At 34.3% G+C, this 24,733-nt stretch overlaps 3 protein-coding genes and 1 pseudogene across 3 annotated transcripts; 2 read left to right on the top strand and 2 right to left on the bottom strand.

Annotated features, from left to right (window-relative positions):
* Positions 1 to 746: 746 nt before the first annotated feature.
* On the top strand, positions 747 to 6,328 carry LOC145598977 (uncharacterized). Its single transcript, XM_081655376.1, has 3 exons — positions 747 to 2,282; positions 3,182 to 3,600; positions 5,480 to 6,328. The coding sequence occupies exons 1-3, from the start codon at positions 1,451 to 1,453 to the stop codon at positions 6,137 to 6,139; spliced, it is 1,911 nt and encodes a 636-aa protein (XP_081511502.1). The 5' UTR covers positions 747 to 1,450; the 3' UTR covers positions 6,140 to 6,328.
* An 890-nt stretch (positions 6,329 to 7,218) lies between these two features.
* On the bottom strand, positions 7,219 to 10,611 carry LOC145597897 (glycine-rich RNA-binding protein 2, mitochondrial-like). The gene is made up of 5 exons (XM_081654165.1): positions 10,477 to 10,611; positions 9,233 to 9,385; positions 9,050 to 9,118; positions 8,308 to 8,414; positions 7,219 to 7,886 (listed from the first exon to the last, which is right to left on the bottom strand). Exons 2-5 carry the CDS (start codon positions 9,366 to 9,368, stop codon positions 7,476 to 7,478), a joined length of 723 nt encoding a protein of 240 aa, XP_081510291.1. The 5' UTR covers positions 9,369 to 9,385; positions 10,477 to 10,611; the 3' UTR covers positions 7,219 to 7,475.
* A 3,504-nt stretch (positions 10,612 to 14,115) lies between these two features.
* LOC145598146 (presenilin-like protein At2g29900) lies at positions 14,116 to 15,862 on the top strand. Its single transcript, XM_081654456.1, has one exon. It carries the CDS (start codon positions 14,328 to 14,330, stop codon positions 15,603 to 15,605), a length of 1,278 nt encoding a protein of 425 aa, XP_081510582.1. The 5' UTR covers positions 14,116 to 14,327; the 3' UTR covers positions 15,606 to 15,862.
* Positions 15,863 to 21,355: 5,493 nt separating this feature from the next.
* LOC145598860 (exocyst complex component EXO70E2 pseudogene) lies at positions 21,356 to 24,223 on the bottom strand (annotated as a pseudogene).
* Positions 24,224 to 24,733: the final 510 nt, after the last annotated feature.

Below are 24,733 nucleotides of genomic sequence, written 5' to 3'. Positions count from 1 at the left end.
TAGTTATTTTTGTGAATTTAGTTTGATTTAAAAAATTATTTATAAAAAAGGACTATAATCCATTATTTCCTTGTGGAGTTGTGACGACTATGATAAATTTGTTGGAAAATCTTAAATAATTACTACTTTTGAAATCAATTTTTAAATAGATTATTTCAAATTGATTTAAAAAAATCTACTAACTATAAAAGACATATTTCGGCCTTCACTAATTTAATAAAGTTGATCATTTGCTAATTAACTACTTTGTACTCCATTCTTAATTGTTTAAAAATACAACACTATGTGTTACACATTTTCTTAATTCTCTTATAATCACAATGTTATTTTTTGTAATTTTATTTTATTTTGAATAGATGGTATCATTGTAAATTGTAATTAATTTGCAAAATAAATGCAATACCCGTTTACTCTAACAATTTTATCTGACTTAAATTTCTCTATCTTTCACCATATCACACGTGTTTTTCTTTTCATCTCTAATCCCTCATTTTACGATTAACATAGGAGATTTTCACACCTGAAACAAACTCACCCTCACAAACTACACAATGACACAAAATAATGATAGTAAGAAGTCTTGTATTTTTCCCACATTATTTTGTTTTTTTCATTTGACATTTTTCACTTTTTTCCTTAATTCCGTCTTCATTTTTCTTTCCATTTACAATTCGAGCTCAACCGTCAAAACATTATCAAATTGGGTTTTTTTTTTTATATTTTTGTCCAATTTAATGAATAAAAATATTTTTAAAAAATAAAATCAGAACATCTCTAAAAATTTTATTTTATCAAAGTTTCAATGTCATAGATTTGGCTTAGGCTTACCAAACCTTTTGAGTACTCTCTCTCTCTCTACAATAAAGTAATCCTCTTTCTCTCTCCTAATAAGTCTATTTTTATTGAGAATTAATTGATGAAAAGGAGCCATTGCAGGAATTTCAATTTCTTTGTTAAGTTCATCAGCATCACCTACAATTGTCTCTTTCAAGTGGGTATTTTTCAAATTTTTTATTCTTGTTCATAAAAATATCTGTTGGGTAGTTCCATTTTTCTGTTTTTGGTAAAGGGTTTTTCTCATTTTTAGTTGGGTATCTTACAGTGTGAAATTAGGGTTCGCAATTTTTGTTTTTGGGATTTTGTTCTTATATGGTATTGTGCTCTTTTGGTTGACTAATTTGATTGGATTATTGGGTTGCATTTGATAATTTGGTGCATTTTAGGGATTTTGTTTTCTGGGTTCATATGAAAATGACATTGGAAATTGTTTGGAATTAGGAGTTTTGAAGGGTTTTGCTTATTTGATTGGTTGAAATAGATGGAGTTTGTTTAATTGAGATTATGGGATATGTGAAAGTTGTTTTCCATGGCATTTGGACACAAAAATTTGGAGCAAAAATGATTTTTAGTGTTGTAGAATTTGGGTAACATATTGTGTGTTTCAAGGAAAATGCATATGGATTTGTGGGTTGTGGCAGCTGCTACTGGTGCTGGATACTTAGCTAAGTACTGGAAGAATGTTTTAGGGGATAAAGAAGGCTCATCAGGGAGTCCTTCTGGGAGTTCACTTCCGGATAATCCTGAATCGCCGTCGTTGATTCAACCGGTAGGTGGCAAGACGTTGCCTAGCCACAAACCATCATGGACAGAAAGAGGAGGGCAATGTTTCAGTGATCCTGGAAAGGGTGGCCATTTGGATGGAATGTTTACGGAGACATTGGGGAGTGATGATCGGTTCGCTAATGATGTAGCTTGTACTGAGGCAATGGGTCATGAGAAACAAATTGATAAGTTTGAGTACAATGATGGGTATAGGTTAGATGCTGACATTCCTGATAAACCTGAATACAACATTTGGGAAATGGGGGTTTCACCTAGCTCCAGAAGAAGCAGTAAATGCTTGAGAAGTAGACGTCTCCAACGTCATCCTTTGCAATATATTAATTCCCGTACTTCTCTAGATAGTTGCCTTATAGCTCAGATGCAAAGGGAACGTTCAGAAATGGAAGAGTATCTTCTTACACCACTTTCTTCACCCTGTGCTCCCGCTTTGAGGCCATTTCTTGTCAGTGATGGAAGACGAGTAATTAGTAGAGCGAGTGATGATTTCAGAAATGAGTTGCAAAGGGACGTACGCTCAAAAGCAGGTGATAATGTAGTTGGGGTTCCTCATCTTCCACAAATCATTAAAACTGGCTCGGAAAAAAAGTTTAGCACAGGCAAGAATCAAATGGGAAAATCAAGCAAATCCAACAAATCATTTGAATTGGACACAAGAGATGGTATTCTTTTTCTGACTTTTATTTTCATCAACTTTAATTCTATGTTATTTATTTTGGAAAACTGTCTCAAGAAGTTTCTGCTGATTACATAACATACAAGGTGGATTGGCATCAGGTGCTTGTGCTTGTGTTTCCATTACCTATAATTCAGTATACTCACATTTTTGCAGTCTTTGAGATGCATTACTCTGGGTTATAAACTTATAATTATTCTGATTATCCAATTTATAGTAATATGGAAGAAAGTGGTTGAAGATTTTAATGTTTGTCTCCAAAAACTGTCATAACCGGAGAAGGGGGATAATTAATTTGCTTTAGTTGCTTATATACACTACGGAGAACACATTTATATTTCAAGATATTAAAATGAGATAATTTTGGTTGATACTGCTGCCTTGCTCCATTAGATATGAGGGTGAGTAGATATTGGAGACGTGGATTGAGAGAGCAAGCAAGAATGGCTATTGAGACTTGAGAGATTTGCCCCAGAGCACAGATATGACTTGCATTTATTAAGGAATACTAGGTGGATTACTATCTTGAAGCAACTCAAGCCTTGATATTAATTAGTATGGAATAATATAGAAATCGTAGATAATAATTATAAGATGCATTCCTAGAAACACACTTATGGCAGTGTAATTAGTCCTATGGTGATTGTGCTTTGGATAAATATGACAATCCATACAAAATTTGTCTTCTATGTTTGTCATCAACTTATTGATGAAAATCTCTCTGGCCCATCTGTCGGATGGTATTATCCTTGAAAATTTTGTTAGGCTGCCTGTTGCTTTCAGCACATGTTTGATAGTTTTATGAATTATATCCTGAATCATTGACCTTTTGATAATGATATCATTTTTTCCAGTTTCTTACCTTAATATTTTGATTTCTATCAGGATCCTCAAGTAGGCAATCTCTTTTCTGTTTTGGAATTTCAATCGGTGTAATGTGTACAATGATAGCTGACAAAATGGAAGTGCAAAAGCTGAAGGATAGCTTAAAGCAAACTGAAAATTTGGTTGAAGATCTTCAGGAAGAACTAGAGATGAAAGATTCTTTAACTGTTAAAGAGCTGGCCAATGACGACGACTCGCAGGATATACTTGAAAGTTTGTGTGGTCATGATAAAATGAGTTTGTACTCTAATCTAGATGATACAAGTGTGCCGATAAGATATGCCGATGAAGAATCAGTAAGCCTGGAAAAAATTGACTCCATGAGTAAAATTGAAGCAGAGCTTGAAGCTGAACTGGAAAGACTAGAGCTAAGCATGAAAGGATCGACTTTGCAAGGAAAATCATCTGATTCTATTGAGGTACATGCTAGTTCTTTACCCAATACTATAAACTTTTTCATTATTATTATCTGAGTAAACTCTGTATTTACGTGCTAATCCAGTAGCTAATTTGACTATGCTCATATCACTGTATAAGAAGATGATTTGAATGTTTTTAGCTTAGTTGGTATCATACATGCATTTAATTCTTATGCGCTGATTTGTGATTGAAATCTTAACAGAAAATATAACCTCATTTGTATAAAAATGTAAAAGGTAGCCCTAGTTGTTTAGGATTCTAGTAGCAGTAGTCTTTATATTTTCATGAAAGATGCACATAGGTTAGTTAATACTCCTGATTTTATTATGATGTATTGTTTGTAGGCTTATATATATAGCCTTTTCTTACTTCTCTACATGACAGATGTGTCTCCTCTTATGCCATTCACATATAGTTCTAGTCTGGATTTCCATGAGATTGGTGCTAATATTCTTACAAAGCAGGGTTAGATTGTGATTTGATGGTCATTGCAGTGGTGTTGGGAATTGAGGTGAAATGTTAAATGGTTGGTGATGCTTGAAAATTAGGCTGGGATGGTGCAATATGTCAAGTTCTGGCCCCTTCATTTACTAATCACCATCATCTCTTTTTTATAGTCTAAACCCTCCATCCTATAAAGCTAGTATTATTCTTTTTTTAGCTTCCTAAAACATGGTTAAAAGCCTTGAAACTACTTAGAAGTCATGAATAAGTGCATAACTATTGCATATGTGACTATTAAAATAAACAAATCAGTAGATACAAGTTACCTTGTCTTTTTGAGTATATTCATAGCAAGAAGTATCAAGGTATCATCTATACCATCTCATCTTCCTGCTGGTGGGAACTTGCTTAAAGGGGTGATCTACCCTACTGGGTAAGGTTTGATATATCGAGATGCCTCTGAAGGGTTTTGGTAACATCTGAACAATGTGAATAAAATTTGACTTCTAAGTGTTCCATGATTTATTTATGAGGTATGAATTGTCTTACTTGTATGATAATAATTTCGCCTATTATAAGATATATATTATACTAAAGCAGAGACCACCTAATTAGGTTTTCCCTATCAATCATACACATTACAGTAATAAAACTAGACAAAATAGATGATTGGCTTTAAATTGTGATTCCATATAAAACGTTTTAACTTATTTTTTCCTGTCTTGGAAATTACTTTACTTTGGAGTATATAAATACCCCATGCTCGGGGATTACGTAATGAACTAACAGTTGATTGAGCTTAATCATCATTGTTGGTCGGCTCCTGGTGTGGTTTTGTGGCAAATGTGCCTGGAATGAGATATTTTGGCCTGAATAGCATTTTGGGGTAAAGCACTTGTAAAGCTAACAAAGTTTGCTCATGCTTGCTGCTACAAGAATTCTGAACTGTGACTTTTCACTTGGACTCTTTGACACTCTGTATGTGTTTCCTGTTAATGTCAATGTACAGAAATAATGGAAAAGAAAAGTATGGAGTATCATGTATTTTCCTTTTGTCTTTCCTGCTGCTTCCTAGACTTGGATCCTCTTTCTGTCATTTCAGTTTTCCACTTTTCTGGTTGTGATTATGGAGAATATCCAGTTAGCCACCACCTTGGACATCATCTTGTTAGTGGATGATGGGTTGCCTATTGTTTGCTCTTTCTACTATGATCATTTAGTATTGTGATTTCACAGGTTTTACCAAAACCATGTTAGGTATATTGTGAATCACAGGTATTACCAGTACCATGTTGGGTATATTGTGCAGCCTTATTATACTGTCTCGTGCTGTCTTGAATCTTCTATTAATGCAATGGTCATGGAGTTGTGACACTTAAGTCGTTATATATTTATCATACTTATATGGTTGCAATGACGATGCAATTTGGTCAGGAATTAGACCAGGATATGGCTTCCGAACTGGTGCATGGCGAACTAAATGCTGATATATTCCGAGGAAGATCCAGCTCAGAACCTACCCCTGATCGAGGCTCAACCCCTCAGTCAATGAAAGGTGGTGTCTCACCTCGTGAGCTGAGCTTGCGCTTGCATGAGCTCATTCAATCAAGATTGCAAAAACGAATCCTGGAGCTTGAGGCTGAACTTGCCAATAGCCAGAAAAAGATACAACACTTGGAATCAGAGAAAAACTCGTGGAGAGAGGTTTCTCATAGTGAATCATCCTCTATCCCCGACAGCCCTGTGGCACAGCCTCTTGTAATGAATTTGTCTGGGGATGCCCTTGATGCCTATAATGAAGCTTTTGGGGAACTTAACAAGCTGAACGGATCCCAAACCGGGGATTCGTGGATTGATGGCGACAAACAGCAAGATAATCAACTCACAATTAATCAAGGGATGGGTGACAAGGTAAACGGCATCCAAAATGGTGAAAATAAAGTACCTCCAAATGAAGGTAGCCCAAACGACTATGTCAACGGAGAAGACAGTGATGATGATTTGCTACTGATAAAACAGATTGTTGAGAAAGCTAGGCAAGGCTCTCCAGCTATTTTAAGGGCACAAAGAGCCATTGGTATGGTTGAAAAATGATGATAATTAGTACAGTGGAATGTAATTTTTTTGGTACATTGTAAAAAGAAAAAACAAACCACATTTTGTCTTGTAGAATAGTAAATTTTTTTGGGATCCTTCTCCACCTTTGGCTAAACAACCGGAGCAACGGTTGGTGAATTGTAATTTGTGACCATTTTTAAATCATGAGAATTCACCTTTCCACTCCTTTTTATTCTGACAAATTGGTTTAATAGCTTCACTTAGGTAAGCTAAAATTTCCTATTTTAAATGTAAAAATAAAAAAAAATAAAAAAAATAAAAAATAAAAAAAAGCAAAAATTTTAAAGTGTAGATAAATGTTGCGTTAATGACGAAATATTATACTGTTACAGACCTGTGTCAACTGTCAAGAGTAGATAGAATTGTCTCAGTTATAATTTAGTCAAACTAACACATACTTAGCAATGTCAATGAATATATTAATATCATACGATATACGAAGTATTATTTACGTGGTATGCAGTTATGCACAATATCACTCAAGCCCAAGTCACCAGAATGGTATACACTCACTTACCCTTAAAACATCTTCAATCAAACATTTAAAAGTTGATACACCTATACGTCTCACTTAGGAATGTAAAATCAAACAATGCAGTAACAGCTGCCACAATTGAGTACCAAATACTTGTACTCCCTACGTCCCTAAATTACTTTCCTCCTTTTTATTTTTTGGCATTCTAAAATTACATTCCTCCTTTCTATTTTTAGTAAGTTTTTTTTAGTAAAACTCTCTTTTTCTATTTTAATTTAATGCTTTCTCACTCATCCTTTCCTAATCTCACTCATAATCCTTGTGCCAAATTACAATGAATATGATTGGTTAAAAATTTTCAGTTAAGAGTATGTAATTGGTCCTTTTTTTTGGCAAAGGATTGATGACATGTCATGAGTAAAAACTAATCTATCTTTGTTCTTCCCATTACATTATCTAATTATTGTTGGGACGGAGGGAGTATAAACTATATGATCACCAGATACAAATAAAATTTGGACAACAGATGAAGAATTACTGAACAAGGCTCTAAAGATACATTGGACAACCACAATACGAATATGGAAAAGTTGACAATAAAATTCTCATATCATAGAGTTTAACATGTTGCTAGCTCCATGCAACCAAAACCAAAATATCTTTAACAATGACAACATAAACGAGAAGAATGGAAATTAAACTATACTAACAGTCCTATTGATTAAATGTATGTCTGACATCATATTTGTTGCGGAGATAAAACTCTGATTCATTTCTTCCGATAAAAAGGAAGAGCAATTATTTATGTTGCCAGCACTCAAACTAGTCTGAAAGAGATCAAGCCCTTTTAGCGAAGTCATCATCCTTGAAGTTATCTTCAGGTAAGTTTAAATCATCACCCTGGACACCGCCGCTTGCAAAGCCAGTATCACTGGGGGCACCACCAGGAGGACCATAACTTCCACCGTCAAAGCCTCCACTAGGATTGTAACCACCAGAGTTACCACCTCCATAATTTTGCCCTCCACCGTAACCACCACCAGAGTTACCACCTCCATAATTTTGCCCTCCACCATAACCACCGCCACCGTAACCACCACCACCATAACCACCGCCACCGTAACCACCACCACCATAACCTCCACCACCGCCTCCATAGCCACCACCACCGAAGCCGCCGCCACCACCATATGGTCGTGGTGCTCTATCTGTTGCATAATTCACCCTCACTGTACGACCTTGCAAATCCTACAGAATTTACCATGAAATTGTCATGCAAGCCATAGAGTTATCATAATAAACCATGCTCAGACTTCTTCGAGTGTACAGATAAAATTCATAAATACTCGAGACATTGAACCACAGATAAAATAACAAAATAAGATATGGAAACCAAAATTAATGATGTACAAGTCAAACAATCACCAGTGTATTTTACATGCATTGAAGCTGAAATATTGAAGCTAAGTTAGCTAACCGTCAAGGAAAGATAGCAAACACGAAATGCACAGCCATACTTTTATGCATTTAAACACATGAAATTTATAGAGCAACATAAATAAATAAAGACTGAACAGTCATTGAAGACTTTGTAGTACCTAGAATAATGCCTTCATATATTTTGTGAAAAAAAACAACTCAGGAAAATGAAACCAGAAATGAATTATACCTGTCCGTCCATAGCCTGAATAGCACTTGCAGCCTCTTCAGTAGAAGCAAATGTAACAAATCCAAACCCTCTAGATCTATTCTGCTCACGATCAATAATGACTTTTGCTGCAAGAGAAAATGTATATTGTCATATTGTAGTCTAAAAATAATCTAGGCTCTCTACCCTCCAACAAAACAAAAGATAGGGTGGAAGCAGGAGATACAATATGCAATTATTAGTAAACATGTGAAGAGGGCAAGGGCAGAATAAGTATTACACTTTGATTTATTCAACAGATGCTGCAATTTCAACTTTCAACCAATTCCACAGAACAAGATCTTGCAAACAGTACTCAAGACATCCTACATTATTCAGCTAATTCCTATGATTCACGTCAATATCAGGCAGACATCAAAAAAAAAAAAGTCAATATCAGGCAATTCTTCGTAACCTCGTCTATAAAAGTCAAACCTCATACTTGCAGTTTCCTTGAGCACTTCTAAGATTATAAATTGATCAAGCAATTCAACACGTGGTTTAAATAAGCTTACTTACATAATCAGTACAAGAACCAGTAATGCTTATCTTTCATTAGCACAAAAAGACAAGAAAAATACTGGTAGATTGTGATGCAACACATTGAAGTTGCTTGACTATTGCTTTCAAGCCAAACTATAGATCAAATGTGCCATACCAATAATCTACCACTGATACTGGGTATTAAAAAAAATAAGAGGTAGACAAACACAATGATACACACCTTCAATAACTTCTCCGTATTGAGAAAAAGTTTCCCTTAAACTTCTTTCATCTACAGCCCATGGGAGACCTGTAATAAACCATGAATAAGTTCACTAAAAGTCACAAGGCAAACCTTCTTATTTGGTTTATTGAGCAAACACATGGCAAACCTTGAACAAATACTAAAAAAGAGGAAGCATACCTCCAACAAAGAGTTTTGACGATGACATGCATCTTAGAGCCTGATAAATAGAGGGGTTAGATGCTGAAAAGTGTGACGTGACCTGCTTGCTCACACTCTGTTTAAGTATATTCCCAACTTTACTGAAGAACGCCATACTTACAGCCTTCAAAACTGAGTCAAATGGGAAAATGTTAGAAAAAAGAAAGTTTAATTTGAACCTTCTGTTCTACTAACAAAGTGATAGCGCCTTTATAACTTGGAGTTCAGCCATTTGGATTAAGAACCCAGACTAAGAGGAAAAATTAGCATTACACTACCACAATGAACTAATGAAGCTTAAATCACATGACTTTCTATGCATGAAGAATGAACAAAATGATAAATCACATCACATAATATTAAAAGTTTCTAATCAGGCACCAAACTTTACCCAATAGTATTGCTGATTTAGCTACCTAACATTCAGAGCCATAAAGGGGATCCTACGAAAAATAATAATATCGCTAGGGAAAAGGGGAATAATCAATCACCAAACTTTACCCAACAGTGTGGCTGGTTTAGCTATCTAGCATTCTGAACCATCTAGGAACCGCAACAAAACTTTACCTTTCCAATATTCCAAACGAGCAATGCATACTGTAAGGAGGTTAGGAAAAAGGGGAAGAAAACCCCTCTTCCAGTTCATCTACACATTACAATGCCCTTAAACCTGGGATTTCCAGCCCAAATAATAACCAGAAAAACTACTTTCAAGATCAATTAAACTTCCCGTTTCAACAACATGGGCCAACTCCCAATACCCTGCCATAAACATCCCAAACCCTAAACTGCGAAGGGATCGAAACTGAACTAACCTGGTCCTTCTCAACCCAACAAAATTTAATTCAAATAACCTAAATTCAAACATCAAATCGTGCAAAACCCTCATTCAAGTCAAATCAAACCCTAATTTCACTAACCTAATTCCACCCATTTCCGCAACAACACATCACATTTGCAATACATTCACAGAACAAACCAAACACATCAAATACTCAACTAATCAAACACAAAAATTAAAAAGACAAAATCTTTTGAAGCTTCAACAAACCCAAAACCGAAAAAGCAAATTTCATCGCAATCAAAAATAATAGCATCAATCAACAGAGAAACGAAGAACAATAATCGAATAAACACGACTAATCAACAATCAATTACAAAAATAGACGATGAAATTATAAAATCAGCTGAAAATTTAAGAGAGAGAAAGTAGAGAGAGAAACCTTGAAATGTAGAGTAGTGCGATGAACTGGGTTTTGGACTCTACTAAACCCTAACAAGGGTTTTTGATCGAAATTTGAGGTCTTTGAATTTGGAGAGAGAAACAGAGGAGTTTTTATTGAGTGTGGTAAGGTGTAGGATAAGGATGGTAGAACTATGGTTTAGGAATCGTTGGATGGGTTGAAAGTTGTTTTAAGCCGTTGGATTGAATTTTGGGGAAATGTGGGGTTTATGAGATGACACGTGGTAAGTAACGAGTGGTTTGTGACTATAGAACGTGACAGTGTTATGGGTATTGTATATGGATATTATTCATTTTTATTTGTTTTAAGAAATTTTGATATTATTATTACGGTCCTAGAAAATTCTTAATCTTTCAGCAAAATCAGTTGTAACACCCTGAAGTATGACTTAGTTGCATTGAGCTCCCTAAACTTTTTTTAGTAACCAAACACCACCAACTATGGGGTAAGGTTCGATGAATGCCTTAAATGAAAATTTTCGGCCATTTATTTCATCGGATTAGGTGAATCTTCGATCTCCAAAACAGTTTAAAGAAACGTTGACAAATCTCATCCTCTTGGCAAGCTCCGAATCACTTCCTTCGATGAAATAAGTACGTGATTGGAATTTTTCATTTAAGGCACGCGTCGCACCTTAAACAAAGTTCATGGTGCTTAAGCCATACTTCAGGGTGTAGCAACCAATTTTGCCTTATCTTACTTGTCAATCTAACTGAAATGATCCCCTCGTCGTTTCGGGGTGTGGGAAAGGGAGGGGGACCGTTCATGGTGGGGAAAATGGAGCAAAAAGGGTAAGTAGGGGTTACAACGGGTGGTCGGGATAAGGGGAAAGAAAGTGGGATAGATTAGCGGTGGACACGACTCATCGTGATTGGGAAGATTAGGGCGTCGGGTGAGATGAGGGGGGGGGAGTGGCTGGTGGTGGAGGTAATTGTGGTTTTTTATTTTAATATATTTATTTATATATTAATTTAATTATCGGATAATGAAGTGAGATGAAAATTAGAGCATACTTAGAATAAATGGGCGGGAGTAAGGGAAAAAAAAAAACATGTACAAGGCATATGGGGAGTCAACACCGACGTCACCAAGTTATAATGAGAACCAAGACTATAATGACAACTATGAACTAATCTAGGCCATTTGATTATTTTAATCAGAGGGTCCACATGCTTCCGGTGTCATTAATGACATTTTCACAATATTTCAACTTTGCAAAGTGTTTTCCAAGTTTTTTTTTCACAAAAGTAAATAAAATGGCCTTAAAAGTTAAAATATGGTTAAAAAAAAGGTTTTAAAAGCTGTAAATTACGAAAATGTCATTAATGAAAGTCAATGAAGCGCGATTTAAGGTTGAGATTGGTTACTAATTCTCATTATTCACCTTGGTTTTCACATTATCTTAGGTAAATAGTATGGTTGTCTTCAACCAAAAAAAAAATATAAAAAAATTACATGCAAATTAAAGGACATGTCTAAAAATATTATGTTGGATATAACAAAATTACTACGTAGAATCTAGCTAAATATCTCAAAAGATATTTTACATCATGATATTGTAATATCCCCCTCAAGAATGACTCGGTTGAGGAGCACCAGTCCTTTAATTTCGTGAACAAGAATATTACTAATCAGACGTTCAGACTTATCTTTGAACTAAAAAATCTATGTTGATTTGAGCCTAAACATTGTCATGATGTCAGCCAGCTGAAGTGCAACTTGACATGCTTCAATTAAATCAAACCAAAATGCCCGTCTCCTTGATGTAATAAACATCAAGCTTCTAATGTTTAATTCTCATATGTTTTGTATTCTCATGGAAACAAGGGTTCTCGACAATACGTTGAGTAGAAATATTATCGAGTATCAAAAAATTGAATAATGCTTCATAAGTCTCGAGGATCTAACATTTTTTTATCAAGACTCTAGATAATTATCATATACAATTGTATACAAAAATAATATGTGATTTGATTTGAAAGTTTGTGTAATTTTTTTCTTATTTTTTTGGTGTAAGGTAAATGACCTTATTACTAGTCAGGAACACCTCATATATAAACCAACCTAGTTATGCATGTTAGGTTCTTGGGATAGAGGAAGATAAGGTACATGAATGTCCATGATTTAGGCTTATTTATCTTCATATTATTCTTATTACTCATTCTTATAAAAACCAAACCAGATCACGTCATTTTTTATTTTATTTTTGAAAGATTAAACCTAATCAATTTTTCTTAATATTGTTTCCTTATTGTTTTTTTTTTTTTTTTTTTTGTTTGTAATTTTTGTATTTTGTAAAAGTAATGAAAATTGTATATTTGAAAATTACACTCATGTTAAGACAAACTAGCTTTTGGACCCGTTCTACGCACGGGTTATGCTTAAGTTATAAATTTATTTGAAACTTTACAAATTATCTTGTCACCAAAAAAAAAAAAAAAACCCTTTACAAATTATTTGAATGAATTATTTTATCGTCTTTTGACATATTATAATATTTTATGAATTAGTGGTAATAGACTAATAGTTGTAGAAAAATGGGCTTAAAATCGTAAAATCATATCTCTATCGCATGATATATTAATCAACAATTTGTATAAAAAACTACTTTGTAAATACCAAACACTTATTATAATTTTACAATTTTTACATCAAATGTGAAGGCATGATATTCTTCTTTAGTCTTTACCAATATATGTCTCTTATATTGCGCTTTATATCTTCAAAATTAAAGCCCCATGACACGCAAACAATGTCATCCCATGGAATTTCCATAGTATTCTTGCCACCTCAATATTTCCCTTTTCAATCATCATCCTCATTGTTGTAGAAATTTCACATAGAATTTTGAGAGATGTTTCTCTAATTTTTTAGTTTTTGAAACTTAATGAGTGTGAAAAAATCTTTATTGAAAATTTGTATTTATATAAGATGAGGGGGAAGATAAGGGGTCAAATTAAAGAAATGAATTATGAATGTGAATAAATTGAATTGATAGATGGAATAATGAGAAGAGGAGAAGGTTTAGGAAATTAAATTTGTTATTGAATTAAAATAAAGATTACAAAATATTAAAGTTATTGAGATATAAAGGGGGAGATGAAGAGAGAATTTCTTTGAAAACATAAGGAAGGAGAATGAATAAAGAAAGGTGAGAAAGAATGATGACATGTGTCAATTTTGGTTTGTGTTTTTAAATACTAAGTATAGATATAGATTTAGCAAAATCTCACTTTTTTCTTTATTTTTTTTTTTAATTTTTTGGAAAGGTAGCAAAATCTCACTTAATAATGCAATTCTCATTTATTGATGTACAATGGTCAAGGTTTAGTCAGTTAAGACATCAAATTAAGACTTTGTTCACTTTAATTTATTTATGCTAATTTGAACTTTTTTTTTTTTTTTTTTTTTTTACTGGAATGAAATTATTTTTGTTGAAATTAAATTACATTTATTGAATTGAAATTAATTTTGAAGAATTAAAATTATTGTGCTGAACTAAAATTGGTTTTACTGTTTTTCTATTATATATTTTCTTAAAATTACTTTTTATCGAATAAACTACATATTTTTTTAAAATGAAGTAAATATGACATAAATCATAGGAGTATTAGAAGGTTAAAATTATTACTTGGAAGATTGGACAAGATGGTGATTGGTGAATTTAGTTTTGAGTCTGGTGAGTTGTGACATGCTTTTTACAGTTTTAACTCTAAAAAGTCAAACTTAGAAGAAGGAACTAAAAAGACCCAAATCAATCCTACACTTGGCCCTTCTTATCAATTGGGATCACCAAAAACCCTAAATTTTGAATCAAATTCAACCCAAAAATGGACAGAAATGAAAGACCCACAAGCGTAATCGACACTTTAGGCGAAGAATTGGTCCGAATCATAACCCCAGTTTCAATTTGCATGTTCTTGGTGGTAATTTTGGTATCAACCCTAAGTTCCGATTCATCATCTTCTTCTGATTCAGTCATCACAATAGCTAACTTAGCTTACGATGAGAGTAGCTCAGATTCATTTTGGGATAAATTTGAAGGTGCCCTTTTAAATTCTCTTGTTTTTGTGGCAATTGTGACTATAATTACTTTCTTTTTGGTGTTCTTATTCTATATTAGGTGCACCAGTTTCTTGAAATATTATATGGGTTTTTCTGCATTTATGGTATTAGGGTTTATGGGTGGTCAAATTGCTGTAATGTTAGTTGGGAAATTGAATTTGAACATTGATATTATCACATTTTTGGTGCTTTTGTTCAATTTTGCAATTGTGGGTGTTTTGGCTGTGTTTATGTCAAAGATGGCTATTTTAGTGACTCAAGCATATTTGGTTGTGATTGGAGTATTGGTTGCTTATTGGTTTACTATGTTGCCTGAATGGACTACTTGGGTGCTTTTGGTTGCCATGTCATTGTATGATTTAGCTGCTGTGTTGTTGCCCATTGGTCCGCTTCGCCTGTTGGTGGAGCTTGCAATATCTAGGGATGAAGATATACCCGCATTAGTTTATGAAGCTCGTCCTGTTAGCGTGGATGAGTCGGATGGTGTTGGTCAGAGGAGGCTTTGGAGGGAGAGAAGGGGTGATGGGGATCAACAAGAGGATTTGAATAGTGGGGTGAATTTGGAGATGAGTACGGATCATCGAACACTACCAACTGTTGGAAGTGGCCCTAGTGAGAGAGATTTGGTGAGTACTGAAGAAGGAAGGGTGGTAAATTATGATCAAGATGCTTCTGTGCCATTGCTTGAGAATAGATTGAGAACTGAACAGCATGCTGACCGAGTTATGGCTTCAGATGATAGTATGATTTTTGAAGGAATTGGATTGGGATCTTCTGGTGCTATTAAGCTAGGGCTTGGGGATTTCATCTTTTATAGTGTTTTGGTTGGAAGGGCAGCAATGTATGATTATATGACAGTGTATGCCTGCTATTTGGCTATAATAGCCGGTCTTGGAATTACCCTGGTGTTACTGGCTGTCTATCAGAAAGCCTTGCCTGCTTTGCCCGTATCTGTCATGCTTGGGGTATTATTTTATGTCTTGACTCGGTTTTTACTAGAAGAATTTGTTGTGCAATGTTCCATAAATTTTGTTATGTTCTAGTATTGTGTATTTCTTGTAATTAGCATCATTTTAAAGCAGCAGCTTGATTTCAATACTCGGGTGCCAATAGCTTGGTCACTAATTTAGTAATTTGTTCTTTATTCAATGTGAATATATGGATTGACACTCATACATTTACGCTTGAAGAAGAACTTCTCCCAAATAAGGATCTTCCTAGTGTTTTTTTTTTTTTTTTTTTTGGAAAGGTCTTCAATAGTAAAAATTGTTGGCACTGTCTGTAACTGAAAACGGATAAGGTTTAAGTTAACCAAATGAGGTAATTGTACTTGAAAAAAAAAAAAAAAAAGAACGAATAAGGTTGAAGGATCATCCTTCAAAAAAAAAAAAAAAATTGAGGCAATTGTACTTCAATGGCTTATAGTTCTGTGGAGATTCTTTGAAAGTCTATCTGAAGATTGGAAGCATTCTCTATGGTAGTGCGCTCACCAGCTTCTAGAGAACTTATAAGAAGTCAATACCATCATTTGCCACATATTTGGAGCTGGGTAATTGAGGTGCCTGATAATAAGTACTTGCTGTAGCATGAAAGTCTGTTACAACAGTTATGTTAGTATAATGTTTGAAGCACCTGTACGACTAATAAGATGTTCGTGGTTCATCCCTACAATCAAATAATATTGGCACTTTTGGCTTCACTTGAATGGAACATCATTTTGCCAGCCAAGCTGTTATGCTTTTTTCATTTATCAGCTCAAATAAAGTTGCAGGAAGATTGCTGGTTGGTTATACTGTATTAGAAGTGTGGTGCTGCCCACAAAAAAAGAAAGTTGTAAGTCCTAATTTCTTTTAAGATGGATGCAATAACTCCTATGGAGGTACTATGGTAAGAATAATTTTGAAGGATTTTTTTCAGCTAAACTTTGTGTGTTTTATATACTTCATCGTTTGTGACCTGTCAATCATGTTAGATTGCCCTTTATATTGTGATCTTTGCTCCTTACAGAATAACAGGATTACATTTTTGAGAGGTTACTTGTGTTAACTTTGTTGAGTCATACTTTTAAATGCATCCTGCCACGGTCAATGTCTCTAACACATAAACTCTAGTAGACCAAATTGTAATTAAATAACATGAAATTCGAACATGAGATTTTAGGAATTGGTTGAATATACGTAGTATATGCAAGATAGTTCACTATTGGGAGTTAATCAAAGATGATGATGACAAAAGTCTATTGGGGGTGGGGGGCTAGGGAGGCAGGGAGAAGCCTTCAAAATGGAGCTAACGTCTTTTTGAGTGAACTCAGCTGTATTGATATCTGCTTCATCTGCCCCTATGGCCTTTTTTTTTATCAAATGAGTTTAACCATGAACCAGTGTCCGCTTATTTTACCAGCCTTTCTATTGCTGACATTAGAGGGCTTGTGTTATCTGTATTATATCATGGATTTGGTATTATGGGTAGTTATCATTTCAGAACTTTGGTATTATCTATTATGTAAGTGGTAAGCCTTTTGAATCAAATTGTTATACTTGAAGAAAGCATATATATTGGCAATATTGCAATGGCTGATAAGTTCGTACTTCATTTAGTGGTTGAGTTCAATGTTGTGTATATTTGATCTTTTATTCTATAGCCTATAGGGAGTCACAAATGACACTGATATAGACGAGATTCAATCCTAGGACTTTGCTACCCCCCTCCTTGCCCTTGAGACTTCACTAGACTGCAATATGTTTGTTGAAAAAAAAATTATCAATTTTGAAATTGCTATCAGTGCTTCTCCCTTCAACCTTTTTCATCCTCTTTCTAAATCAACAGGCTGATTTTCTGTGTCCATGCTGTAAAATCTGTTATTTGTTACCCTTTTTTTATTATTTTTTTCCCCCCTCGTATAGTCTGACTTGTATCACTAAATATCTTCAGCTGTTTATCTTTCGAAATCCTCAACCCCTCTTTCCTTTCCCTATCACTAATAGTCATGATTCAATCAAGTTAACTTTGTTTGATCCTTAGCCTTGAACTTTCTCATGTCTTCTTACTGATTATTGTATAGCTATATGCACCTGGTATTAGTATCGCTTGTTAAAGTTCAGCTGTGAACGTTGTAAGATGTCATATTGTTCAAGTGTAGTTTCATTAAATTCACTAGGTTATACTTTGCATCATACATGAGCTTAATGGCGAAGAATCCATGTTGCAGGCAAAAATTTTCTGTGTCCTTTACGCTCCATGGAGAATTTCATCGAAAGAATCTGTGGACTGTGTTGATACTGTTGAACCGACCCTATGGTTACAAGCTCGACTTTCTTGACTTACACTCTTGTTGATATGAACTGAAAAAAAATGTGGTAAATGTGTTGATCCCTTTTTCTGCCTCAACAAATGTTTTATTAATCCATACCCTTTATTCCATAGAGTGCTACAAGTTGCTGTTAACTTGAACATTTGTATTCCTGCAGAAGCCTCTTATATTCTAAGAGATTTAGATGAATTTGGGTCATTATTATTTATTTTGAAGTGAATCTACTTTATTATGTGCTTCTCTTAGATGAATTTGGGTCATTATTATTTATTTTGAAGTGAATCTACTTTATTATGTGCTTCTCTTAGATGAATTTGGGTCATTATTATTTATTTTGAAGTGAATCTACTTTATTATGTGCTTCTCTTATTATTCTTCCGAATAATTATGCTGCTCTTATAGCATATATGAACACATCTTTTTTCTGAACACAAATCTTCACATATAGTATATTTTTTTTACACAGGGGAGTGATATTCTATTGTCACTACTTCACATCTTTCTTGACCTAAACTAACGTCGTATCGTAATAAACCCTTTTGTGGATTTGCTCTTGCCTTAACATGATATGGGGTGGCAAATTTATATAGGAGACTTTGTTGGAAACTAGTCAAACTACAAGTACCTATTTTCAAGTCTGCCATATAACTTTGTTACTTCACTCTGCTCCCTCTCTTTACCTTTGCGATGGTCCGATCTCTAGCTGCCCAGCAAATGCCACTACAGGACCCTTCTTGCTAGTTGCTATGTTAAATTCCTGGACAAATAACCCGTCTTGACTCTTGAGTGTTATTTAGTACAAAAGTTTGACAAAGTTGGGGCATGATTAACATTGATAGAAAACTAGAGTTTATTTCACCAAGTTGGGAATTTTGGTTACAAAATTAACGGTTCAATAATTCATGTGTATAGATCAAATTAGTTACAAAATATTTGCAGTAAAAATATTAGTGTACGTTCTATAAGCGGTATTCTACAAGATTTCCTTTAAAAGCAATTCACATTAGGAACAAATATACACTTGTCTTTTGTTGCAATAGGAGTATATTGCAACAAAATTTTAGCGGTACATCATAGTAAACGGTCTTGGGGAAACACTTAGATAATTCGGAGTAACTTTTAACCTTTTTGGGCAACTTTGAACATTATATAATCTTAATGTAAATAGGTCATAGATTAGGTTTTATAAGCGCCTTCTAGTTATCTTAGCATACTAATTTGATTTTTACTTCTAAAAGAGGGTAATTCATAACTTTATGTATATTGTGGTAAATTCTGACCATTAACTTTACAGGCTATGTATCTACTATACACCCGTTGTATTGAAGAATAGAATGTATTTTATATTGTGTATTCTGCAAGATTTCCTTAGCATAAAAGTGATCCACATTAGGAATAATTTCTATTCCTGTCATATAAACTCGTCTTTCACAAGACTAACATGCATATTGTCAATTCCTTGTTCTTGTTCATGTTTTATCAATTTCATGTTGAATGCAAAATGTAGTTCACATTCTCTTAGGCTGCTAATTAAGTAGTAGCAAGCCAGTATTGACTCTTGACTGTAGACTAGTTAAGTCGTGTCAAATTAGTATGAAACTAACCTAAATATGTCAAAATCATGCATTCACAATTTGTCAATTTTTTCATAAAATAAATTTATCACCAACAACACGTTACATAGATCCCAGATTTTTGTCCAACTAAATCATAACTATTTATTATTCTAATTTTCTTTTAATGGTAATCGCTTTCTCAAGATTACAAGTACAACTAAACCACATAAACACTTTTTTCTAATTAAATGAACACAATTACTAATAATATTTTTTTTTGGATAAATTGCTTTCTAAAAGGTAAGTAAATGGGCATCTTGTTATGAATTCCGCCATCAAGGGAATAGAAAGGAAGATAGTTGGTTGTGTTGACATCTAGTTTTTACTCTTTAGTCTTTTACTAGTGATTGAAAGCATTATTAGTCACTACTTTGGTCACCCTCAAATTAATTTGTCTCATAGTGTACGGAATATTATTCCGGTTTATTAAAATTACAATACGGGCTACTTTAACATGTTTATCAAAAATAACATACTTCGTATATATCATAAAATTTCTTTTTTGGTAACTTTTTATGTAGTATATGAACATTCATTTACTTTATTCGTATTTGACGCACTTTTTTTGCTAGACTTCATAATATGGGTATTTTTACGACATAATTTGGTATATTTGCTGAGTTTCATGTCTAAGTTATATTCAAGCAAGTTTAAATGTTGACATTTTGGGTCAATTTTAATTAACTGAAGCATTAAAAAAAGTCCATTACCTGTCTCAAATAATCACTAAATACACAACGGCCAGATCTACCTAAAATATAAGTTAATCAAGTTGTTTGATTCTTACCTTTGCCACTTGATACATGAATATGATTAAACAATCAAAACGTGTTAAAGAACGTTTAACTAATTAATTATTGAGTTTGGGTCAAAAAATTTTAATTATTGAGTGAATGAATCTTTCTTAATAAGTAATATCTTTATAAACTAATTTAATAGTTACAAGTACCTCTTGTACATGGCCTATTTGGGTGAGATGGAGCCAGTGGGCATGTGGCGGATAAAATCTACAAAAATTATGGAGTAATCATGCAATTTAGATTAGTTTGATTTTTTTTTTTTAATTATTGTTATTTATATATATACCGTACTTTTTTTTAAATTATTATTTATATATATATCGCGGAATAATCTACTTATCTTTTTATACCAGGTATTTGGCTATGTCATTGTCCATTGTGGGTACAATTTTAGTAATATCGACTCCAATCACACCATACCATTGTCCGCCTCGCTTGGGGTGCTATCCATCTAGCTCACCAAAGCCACATTTTGGCCCCCACAGAATTTTTTTTTCTCCTTATGTACCTGAGAAGAAATTGCTTCATATAGAAATTAGGATTATGTCACTACTTGTATCTTGAAAAGTACAGATAAAGTTACAGTTAGTTGTAAGGAAAGAAGAAAAGAGCATTACCAACTTTTTTGGACATGGTATGTGGTAATCCTTTTGACTATTCGATCAATTTTGTGAGGACCCTATAATTGCATCACTTTTAAAATGTCAAAGCACAATTTGAGCATTTTTCGTGTAGTGTTGAACCTTTGGCAGATTTGCAGTTTTGTTACATATCAGATGCTTTAGGCTGCACGTCTGTTGTGCTCATAAAACAAATTCAACTCAGCATGCATGTACACAACGTTGCAATCAACTGATTTGATGCAAAAATCACATGTTACTGGAATTGCGTTTCCATTCAGTTAGTACTGTATGTGCCTAGGAAGAGCATCAGGCAAGCAACTCCCTCCATTTTATACATTTTATCAATTCAGACAGACCAAATTTTTTTTGAGTTTCTCCGGATCAAGCAGACGACGAATCCCACTAAATTCATCAGAAGTTCAGAATATTGTGACAGAACACAGCTATCCATTCAAAAATCTATGCAATAAAATTACAAGTATATTGTTTAGGCCAATACATATCAAAAAAGGACATACAATAGCAGCCATCTCACACCTTAGGAAAAGAAAACTGAGAGGCTGAGTGCATAGCTACAATCAAAGAAACAAACAATGTCTACAACTTCTTTCGTTTACAAATTCTCTTCTTTTTTTTTTTATCGAACTCATCTTCTGCGGGAGTTCAAAGATTTTTGAGACCCTTCAAAGAAATCCCTGAGCAAATTCTCCAAGTCATCAGAATCATACTTGACATACTTCTCAATATCGTACTTTTTATGCCTTCCAATGAAACTCTGATATGCCAAAATCACTTTCTGAGAGATGGAAATCCTCAACTCTTCCCTAAGCTGCTCATCTCGAATAGACCATGCTGTCTGGCTCCTATATACGTCCTCGAATGCAACACTGAAAACCCGGATCTTTTCCTTGAGGACCAACTTAACTCCTGAACCTGACCCTGAAGGAATTCCATCGTCCCTAAGCGAGGCTACAACTGAACTCCAAGTACTCCTCACATAGCTAGTAGCATGCTGTTGATAGCTCACTATCTGAGTTCTGATCCAATCATCCCCAAATAACTTCTGTTGCTCGGAATTTATGACTTTCTGTTGAATGTAGTGCGTATTGTTCATCAGAAATATATGCTGCAAGGCAGCATCCCTGTACAGGTGGGACTTCTTCTCAAGGTTGAACTTCAATTTGGCGACAATTGATCGAAGATTAGAAGCTAGCAAGCTTTTCTCAGGGGGGACTTGATTCGTGATGACATTATTTGCATCTTCATCCTTTTCATGAAGGAGGGTGTTGAGAGTTTTGCAGTAGTCAGGAAGGAAGACAATGATGTAATTCATAACATAGCTCGAAAGTGGATGAACTCCTCCTCCAGGGAAAGGGTCTACAGTAGGATCGGAAAGAATAACTTCACCAAATCCCAAGAATGTTGCCCGAGCAGCATCTCCAAGTCTGCTCTTAACTTCTTCAAACTCAGTCTTCACATATGAGCCACCCTCTTCAGAGAAGAATTCATTGATCTTCTCCTGAATTTCTACTAAGACCTCATACATGTCAAGAATATAGAAGAGTTTCTCCGGTGTATGGGGTCCAAGCGCCATGGCATGGCCAAAGTTGAAAAGGCAAGTCATGGCAGACTTGGTGATGTTGGTCAAGCAAAGCGATGTATATGTCTCAGACATCCCAAGGACCTCATCACACAGCCGCTTCTCAGCTGAAAAGTAGACTTGCACCGCAGTTCTAATCACTAGAATCCAGGTCTTAATCTTGGAAGCCATAATGTTCCAATCCATCTTGACCAACTCATCTATGCTAACTGTCTCCATTCCAAGGCCAATCAAGCAGTCTTCCAAAGCTTCCTTTTGAGTCTTTACATATGCAGCACAAAAGTCCTGATCATACTTTGCCTCAAACATGACTTTTTTGATCGACTTTATAAATGGAACTGCTTCAGGCTCAATCAATTCAAAATCAACATCTTCTTGTTCACCTGCACCTTCCTGCTCATCACCCTCTACCTCACTCGGAACATAGGACCGTCTTTGGTGACCAAGAACATGCACCAACTCCTCTTCCAACCTTTGCATAGCAACTTGCAGGACATCCTCAGCCTGAGATATCTCATGATCATCATCTCCCTTCATCCACAAACTCCTAAACAACTCCACCAAACACAAGACATTCTCAACAGCCTCTATGTACTCCGCGGCCTTATCAGGGCCGGATTCCCATATCATATCGAGGGTCGAATCCCAACCCATGATCTTATCATGGGCAGACTTCAACTTCTCCTTTGCATCATTCAACTCTCTTTCCCTCAAAATCGGAACCGATTCAATACTATTACTGCTATCATTATTCAACTCCATAGCAGACAATTTTGAGTCAAGATCAGCTAAAATCTTTTTCATATCATCAGTTAGACTATCATTAGCCTCTAATTCCCTTAAAAGATTATGAGCTGCTATCAAACTCTCTTGTCTCATAGGGTTTGTGGGAATCATATCAACATTTACATCCCCCATACCCATCATACTATTATCAATTATCAATCAATCAACTAATTCTAGGGTTCTTCACAAATTACAAAACAACAAAAATTTTGCAAACACAAAAAAATTATGGGTATTTGACTTTTCTAAAAAATAGTAAAAAAAAAAATTGCAAAAATATAAGCAAAAATTTACAAAGTACCTCTGATTCTGCTTGCTGGAAACTTGGAAAAAATAATCTGATTATCAAAAAAAATTTGGTCAAAAAAACCAAATTAGCAGATTATTAACAAACAAGAAGACATGTTTAGCATTTATATGAGAGAGAAAATGGTTTAGTACAACCCAACTTGGATCTTGAAATAAAAAATGAAAATTAAGAAACTCTCAACAACTAATTTAAAAAACCCAGAAAAACCCAGAAACAAAAAATTATGAGCTGATTGAAGTTGAATAATCAACCCAACACAAACTGACGAAAATACCCAAATTAGAAAAACAGAAAAAGACAATAACAAATTAAATATTGTTATAAATTGTGCTTAGAATTTGTCTGAATAATAATTAAATGACAATAATAAATAATGGAGGAGGAATACAGCCCATCAAATTGACTTAAAAACGTGGGAATTTAAAGGGTTGATTGAAGGCTGCAGTCTGAAATTGTAGCAAAAAAATTTGGTGAAAAAATAATTATACAAGTATATTTATAAGTAAGAAATTAAGAGGGTTTTAGTGTTTTTTAAAGTGATAAAAGAAGATTTATTTGTTGTGAAAATGTTTGTTGGTGGAATAATTTCTGTGCAATTTCCTGGATAACTTTATCCTTAACAAAGGATGTAGGAACCAACTTAGCTTGACTTTTCAAACATTGTTATATGGAGTCAAATTTAGGGCCTCATACCTTTGCAATCGGGACCCTCCACTCTTCTCCCACAAATATTTATAATACTCAATTACTCGTATCGAGTTAGTGACGTGAAACCCCGCTCTAATTAATCCGGTCTATTAAGTATTTCTTATTATGAAACACCATAGGAAAGAAGGGAAAAGGGTTCGAGGAAATGTCTAGTGTCCACCTTCAAATAAACTTACAAGTTTACATGTATACTGAATTACTGAGTAATTATTCAAATTTTCGAGAAATTATTCTTCTATATTTACAAACTAATTAAACTAATCCCGAATATATCGATTATATATATCTCCCCTTGGTCTCTTAAATTCCTTATAAAACCTAAATATAATTTACTACGTACTCCGTACTTTGTATTACTATATCGAAGTTCTCTACCGATTGAACATTCTTATTAATTAACTAGTCCGAATTTACCAAA

Source organism: Chenopodium album, chromosome 20 (genome assembly GCF_948465745.1).
Source record: "Chenopodium album chromosome 20, dcCheAlbu1.1, whole genome shotgun sequence".
NCBI classification, from domain to species: domain Eukaryota; kingdom Viridiplantae; phylum Streptophyta; class Magnoliopsida; order Caryophyllales; family Amaranthaceae; genus Chenopodium; species Chenopodium album.
This window is presented reverse-complemented; position numbering and strand designations above follow the sequence as displayed.

Bases quoted from the DNA above. Each gene is read 5' to 3' on its own strand.
- LOC145598977 (XM_081655376.1), top strand. From the start codon at position 1,451: ATGCATATGGATTTGTGGGTTGTGGCAGCTGCTACTGGTGCTGGATAC. The intron at 2,283-3,181 runs GTATTCTTTTTC...GATTTCTATCAG, and splicing joins TGAATTGGACACAAGAGATG to GATCCTCAAGTAGGCAATCT. The intron at 3,601-5,479 runs GTACATGCTAGT...CAATTTGGTCAG, and splicing joins AATCATCTGATTCTATTGAG to GAATTAGACCAGGATATGGC.
- LOC145597897 (XM_081654165.1), bottom strand. From the start codon at position 9,368: ATGGCGTTCTTCAGTAAAGTTGGGAATATACTTAAACAGAGTGTGAGC. The intron at 9,119-9,232 runs GTATGCTTCCTC...GGTTTATTACAG, and splicing joins GTCAAAACTCTTTGTTGGAG to GTCTCCCATGGGCTGTAGAT. The intron at 7,887-8,307 runs GTATAATTCATT...TAAATTCTGTAG, and splicing joins TTCAGGCTATGGACGGACAG to GATTTGCAAGGTCGTACAGT.
- LOC145598146 (XM_081654456.1), top strand. From the start codon at position 14,328: ATGGACAGAAATGAAAGACCCACAAGCGTAATCGACACTTTAGGCGAA.